A 7,356-nucleotide genomic window follows, 5' to 3' on the forward strand; every position below is an offset into this window, starting at 1 on the left:
TTTTGAAAGTGTTCCGGAAAGTCTGACACTTTTATATATATATTAAATTAAAGCTAATGTAATTTACTTTATTATGCGAAAAAAAAATTTCGGACTTTATTTTATCTTCACGGTGAAAATGGCTACCAAATGCTATTTTTGTGTGAAAAATCTGGATTTTATTTTTTACATTTTTAACTTTATAATGCTATAACTTATTGAAAAATGTATGAATCAACACAATTTTTTTATGNGAAAAGTGTATGGATCAACATTATTTTTTTATGAGAAATAATATTTTTTAATAATCCCTTTTTCATTCTACATACTTCATCTTAATTAGGATATTAATAATGAACTAGCAGATAATGTAGCTTTTGGAATAGTCCACCAATTTTTTAAAATTAAACAGTATCTAAAGATTTGCATCGAAGCGTTTTTTTTTGATAGTGATTTTAATCACTGTCAGATATCATTATACTTGATCCATCTATGCCACGTCACCACTGTGCCGCGACCCCCCTGTGCTGGGTATTTTAATAATCCCTCTTTCATTCGACATACTTTATCTTAATCAGGATATTAATAATGAACTAGCAGATAATGTAGCTTTTGGAATAGTCCACCAATTTTTTAAAATTTAACACTATCTAAAGATTTGCATCGAAGCATTTTTTTTTGATAGTGATTTTAATAACTGTCAGATATCATTATACTTGATCTAACTATGCCCCATCACCATTGTTCCGCGACTTCCCTGTGCTGGGTTTTTTTAATTTTATCTATCGTCTAATAAACAATGAACTTAAAGTAGATTTGACAACAAATCAATGTTGGAAAATAATTTTAAGTATATAATTTTATGAGAATTAAATATCTTATTGAAAAGTTATTATAGTAAATTAATTAAGTTATACATAAATATGAAATCTGCTTACCTGATATTCTGTTTAATACTCTGCTAGGATTATTTTTAGTCACAGTTCTAGCTGCAATTCCAGATATTTGTGCACCAAGACTATGTCCCAACAAATGCACGTAAGTAAATTTATTAGTAATATGGTTGTCGATGAATTCTGCTAAATATTCACCGACAGTTGGAACATTTTCGATTGCCGCCGTTTTGTAATTATTTACCAAAGACAAATATGAATCATCTATGATTATAAATTCAACAACTTATTTGTATCATGATTTAAAATTTTAGCCGTGTTTTAATAATAATAAACTTAATAATTAAAAAAAAAATCTGAAATATAATATAAATATCTTAAACTATTTACTCGCAAAAGTTCCATTTCTCCAGTCAACTAAAATAACGCAATCATAATCATTAGTTCCTTCGAATATAGCATCTTTCATGGATACTGAATCATCTAATAGTGGTGTTTGAAATCCATGAGTGTAAAATGCAACCTTTTTCATGTGGTCATATTTTACAGTTTTTGCATCCAATGATGCAGTAGGATTTTCAGCTTTATAAGCAATAAAAATGACATCCATAGGTTTAAGTATGAATGTACTGTAAATAGTATCATATATAGTTTCCAATAAAGTTGGATTTGGCATATATATGATTTCAATAGGAACATCTTCGGCAGCTTCAGTCATTCCCCATATGTGAAATAAAATCGTACATTGTAAAACGAGGAAAAAACATTTGATTAACAACATTGTAAAAATCTAAAAAAAAAATTATAAAAAATAATTATACATTTTTGAACATTTAGTCTAACTTAAAGAGTCGAAACGTAAAATTCTGATTACATTACACAATTGAATTGAAAGAAATTGACTAATTATTAGTTCATTTAATTTTAACTATCACGTAGGTATGTTATAATTAATTGATGACAGTTACTCTTACTTATTATAAAATAATTTGTATGTACCAGCTTGTAATAATGTCGATGAAAAACAATTAAAGATATTACTCTAGAACTAAGTATTTTATAGCAAACTTATTCCGTCTAAAGTGGTTGTAAACTACAAACGAAATTTTATACCATAAATTTCATGCTGAGTAATTGTTAAAAACAAGTCAATTTTTAAGATTATTATTTTTTTATTATATTCATTGTTTTAATGCTTAATTAAAGTTAAAATCATCAAGATAGTTGTTAATTGACCTTTACATAATTTATTTTGTAAAGCCTATATACTACAATATCTTATCAACTTTGTATTTTTTCAATTACACAATTTCTGTTTAATTAATAAATAATAAAGAAATAATGAATTTATTAAATTTAATATTCTAACACCAAACATAAATAAATTAATGAATTTTTTTTTTCATTACATACATTAAAAATGTATTAAATTAATTATAAACTAACAGAGTTAAAGATAATACTTTTTTCTATTGAAAGATGGATATTGATCGAGTACTTATAATTTTATTTACATTTTTTAGCACAATTGATATTATGAGGCATCATCAGGATCTTGTAACATAGTTTTTTTTTATACTAGTAAACAATATATAATAATAAACATAAATTTAGACTAATGTCTTAAAGTAGTCTAAATGATGCATAACTTATTATAAAAAAATTTCAAACTCAAAATTATTTGAATGTTAAAAAGTTTTTTATAAATATTTATCTAATCGTTATTACAATAAACACTTAGCATGTCCTTGTGTTAACGTTTGAATATTCATTAATTGGACTTTATACTTATCCTTAGCTTATGCTTAATTTTTAATATCATGAAGATCATATTTTTCGATTTCTCTCTACAATTAGATTCATATAGCTTAAGTAGACATTTATTTCTTTTAAATGGGGATCATAACAAATTCATACCTTAGCAGGTATATTTACATTCAAATAAGCAGTACAAAGATTTTTAGAATACCTCATTATGTTGAATGGTCTTTTATATGTGTAGAGACGATCTGTGCTAGAACACCTTGGTACATATTAGGCATGTACCTTAAGTAAGGAAGTTCATTTTGTGATGGTACGTTACTCTAATTTTTCGTAAAGACAAGTCATTTGTAAACATTTTTAAAAATTGTAATTTACTTTTATTTCTACGATAAAAAAATAAAAATATTATTAATGAACAAATAAATTTATATTAAAATTTGCCAAATAAAAATTTCTAAGTATTATTTGAATTGCAAAATATTTTAATTAATAAAAAAATATTCTAAAATCAAACAAAAGAATGAAGAATAAGATTAACTGTTATTTAAATTCAAAAATTGACTATAAAAGACAATCATAAGGAGAGAATAACAGATTTTGAATATTTTTAAAAAACCCAAATGACTGGTTTTATTAGGAAAAACAATGGCCTTTTATTGTTATAGTAGGGTAGTTTAGTGATCTCTAATATTATCTAGGAAGCCGAAGATTTAAATTCAATTGGCTAATTATGATAGAAGACCTGCGCGTAAGAGTTACTTCAAAATTTATACATTAATTAAATTTTGTTGCATTAGCTGGTAATTTGATATCTTAATGTAGGAAACCCTGTGTGGTAAATTTGAATATTTATTTATGTAGCATACCTGTACAGATTATACAATATACAATGAAGATCTCCATTGAAATTACTTTTATAAAGAGGCCTGATAAAAATAGTTTATTTAGCTATAATATTTATATACTTTAAAAAATATATATAAATGATTTTAAGATACTTTTGTCAAGCTTCACTATCTGCAAGCAATAAACTTAATAAATAAACTTAAATAATCGAGAATAATCGAAAGATACAAATAAAAAACATAAATTGCTACAAATTTTATACACTTTTAAAGTAAAAATGTCTGAATTATCATATATATGTATTGGAAGTTTTTACAATTACAGCGTAGAGAATAATTTGGATAAATAGTGATCAAAATGTTATAATCAATATACAGGGTGGCCCACCACTCACTGACAACTTAAATAACTTTTGATCCAGTTAATATTTTTAGTTGATTTTTTTTTTAAATATTAGTTAGACGTTAGGTCTATAGCTATATCTCAATAATTAATTTTTTTACATTTTATTAAAAATATTAATTATTTTTAAATTTTAAATAAAATGTAAAAAAAAAATCTAAGATAGCTATTTTGTAGAGTAGAATTTAAGAAAAATTTTAGTAAAAAAATATCTTATTAATATTCAGTAGTAAATATTCTGTAGCGTTTTGAAGTTTGTGAAAATTTGAATTTTCATGTACTATTTTACGGTATTAAACATTGAAATACGTATTGAGAAAAGGACAGAAGAAAACGCTATCTTTTCATGATTACTGTGTATACATATGATGATAGTGTGTATACATTACAAACTTGGCATAAATACCATGATAAGAAATTAGATAAGGCAATTATTACTTATCACTCTCATTCAAAAGTATATTGAAAAGATAGCGTTTTCTTCTGTCCTTTTCTCAATACGTATTTCAATGTTTAATACCGTAAAATAGTACATGAAAATTCAAATTTTCACAAACTTCAAAACGCTACAGAATATTTACTACTGAATATTAATAAGATATTTTTTTACTAAAATTTTTCTTAAATTCTACTCTACAAAATAGCTATCTTAGATTTTTTTTTTACATTTTATTTAAAATTTAAAAATAATTAATATTTTTAATAAAATGTAAAAAAATTAATTATTGAGATATAGCTATAGACCTAACGTCTAACTAATATTTAAAAAAAAAATCAACTAAAAATATTAACTGGATCAAAAGTTATTTAAGTTGTCAGTGAGTGGTGGGCCACCCTGTATATATATAAATATAAGTGTACGAATTTTTTTATATTTTATGTCAAAATTACAATACTCGTATGTAAAATGAACGTGTATATTAAAAATTTTGTACTGACATATTGAAATATTTGGATCATTTATTTCAGTGTAGTTAAAGATATTATCATAGTTAATTTTTGATATGAATAATTAATTCCAGATAGATTTAAAAAATTTATATTTAATTAATTAATTAAAATAAACTGACTATATTATTTTCTATATCACTCATTTTTACTTGAATAGTTGAGTAGTATTCAGATTTAGTAATATTTTTGAGTGATATATCAATAACCAGCCAAATTTAATTTTATTACATTATGATTATACCCCCAATCACTTATTCAGTCAATGCGCCATTATTGATTTGTATACATTGTTTTATAAATTAAAAATAATAATGTTATACTAAATCTGTAATACGGTAAAATTTAAAGAACTTTCAGAAAGTTTGGTGATTTTAATTTAAAAGCATCTATTTTACTACTTCCATTTATTAATTATCATTAAAGTCAATTAGAAATAACTGTGAATTACTTTAGTATAAATAAATATCTCAGCGTCGCTTCAATTCCTGCATAGGTATAAAAATATTAATTACAAAAAAATAGTTAAAACTTGAGTCTCAATCTTAATCTATATTTTAAAATAATAATAACTTACGAAATACTTGTCCAAAAGTTTTCTTCGATCAGCGATCATCTTAATTAGATCATTTTCTATTGTAACAGGCATTTAAATAAATATGTTTTCATTAAAAAAATAGAGTTGACACTTTAGGCATAAGGGTTTAATCAAAAGAGTAATTAAAAATTGACAAATCGAGGAATTTAATGAAATATTCACGAAATTGTTTTTATTTTTAGGTAATTGAGTGAGTTATAATAAACAGATCACTTTGTATCAAAAATATTTGAATTTATTTAATATAATACTGTAAAATCATTAAATTTTAAAATTATATAATTTACTTTGATGCTTATGCTAAAAAAATGTTCGGACAATTTTATAGGATGACCCGATAAAATCTAACTTAGGTATTATATCTATGAAAATAACAATTATACCCACATATAACTGCTTATGAATCGTAATGTGAGATGTGCGCTTTGCCATCAATTAATTAATCAAAATGCACATATAAATTCTAAATTTTATATTAAATTTTAACAATCTCTCAAAACATATAAAATCATTTTTAAATATGTTTCGCAGGTCTCAATAGAGATTAAAATTACCGAGAATTTTAGGAAATTACTTGAAATACAATTATATTTTCTTATACAGTGAGATTTATTACTAATATTACATCCACATATTTTCTTTAAATAATGATTTTTTCCAAAAAAAATCTGTCGTCTATCATAGAAAGCCAATCGCGCGTTGTTGCTCTGAATTATGGCAACTATATCTGAAACCTTCGTGTAAATGTATTTAACAACTTTACAGAGCTTCATAGTGAACGGATAAATTTGATTTTGAAGAGTAATGATGAATTATACAGAGTTTAGCGACGTGTTTACACTTTTCATAATAGATAGATAATAACACTATTACGTTGAGGAATTCCATCGCCAATACTTATAAATTATTTCAAAAAGTTGTAAAATATAACCTTGGTCAAGGCGAGGATTATGACTTTTATTATTAATAGACATTATCTCAGCTATACTCTGCTATACAGTATATAGTAGAAGTATACGTTTTTTTTTTTGAAAATTCAAACAAGTTTTTATAGGCTAGAGAATATTTTCTAAAAAAAAAAAATCAGTTATTCAGTTCAAATACTTAATAATTAAATGTAAAAATACAATGTATATTTTATAAAATTTAAATGTACAAATATATTACATAATTTCTATTATAGTAATGACTAGTGCGTCTTTATACATTTTCTTGTGTAAAACTCGTAAACTTTATCTAATATATATAAATTGAACATTCGATTGTTGGTTGCTAAGTCAGCTTGTATAAAAAACGCCAGATAAATATTTTTGTTGATCACTGAAGCTTAATTAAAAGAGGGAATGTTTAAAGTCAAATTAAAAGTCGTTAGATCTATCCACCTAAATAAATTTATAGGTTATGTAAGAACCCTTATTATTATGTTCTTACCACTTATATTACACATGTTTCATTTGCATTTACTTTATTCGTAATACATATTAATTAGCATAGAGGGAGATGCTAATGTGATAATTCTACTCGTCTGTAGCTCAGAGCTACTGATGTCGAACTAACAAAGGGCAGTTGTGTTTGAGTGGCCGTTATAGACATAGTTTTCAATACTATTACTTTTGTCTTATTGATATGGTTAATAACTTAACTTATTTTATTCAACGATTCGTCTATCGCCAATTGTCATCATAGCCAACCACTCCTTCTCACTTTGATATACCTACTAACCACTGTACTAGGATTCATGTTAGACGTATTGTGCATTATATATTACTTACATTTACTGAAATTTTAAGATATAACTCTACTTTTTTGTTGACATAAAACAGTAATTTAGCTGTATTATATAATCTCTCACTCGCTGGTATCTATGGCACACGGTTGTGTGGTAGCTTCTAATTCTTGGTTTTGACCAAGATCTCCAAGTATTAA

General features: G+C 24.6%; 1 protein-coding gene across 1 annotated transcript in view; it reads right to left on the bottom strand.

Annotated features, from left to right (window-relative positions):
- LOC126901276 (phospholipase A1-like) overlaps nt 1–1,960 on the bottom strand; it is a 6,369-nt gene extending 4,409 nt beyond the window's left edge. The window contains exons 1-3 of the mRNA XM_050677662.1: nt 1,847–1,960; nt 1,263–1,662; nt 918–1,136 (exon numbers count right to left, since the gene is read on the bottom strand). Coding sequence (XP_050533619.1) covers nt 918–1,136; nt 1,263–1,653 — 610 coding nt within the window. The 5' untranslated portion in view covers nt 1,654–1,662; nt 1,847–1,960. The remainder of the gene's footprint in view (nt 1–917; nt 1,137–1,262; nt 1,663–1,846) is intronic.
- Between the last annotated feature and the right edge of the window lie 5,396 nt (nt 1,961–7,356).

The sequence above is a fragment of the Daktulosphaira vitifoliae genome, unplaced genomic scaffold, assembly GCF_025091365.1.
Source record: "Daktulosphaira vitifoliae isolate Bord-2020 unplaced genomic scaffold, ASM2509136v1 Scaffold_3, whole genome shotgun sequence".
Classification (NCBI taxonomy): domain Eukaryota; kingdom Metazoa; phylum Arthropoda; class Insecta; order Hemiptera; family Phylloxeridae; genus Daktulosphaira; species Daktulosphaira vitifoliae.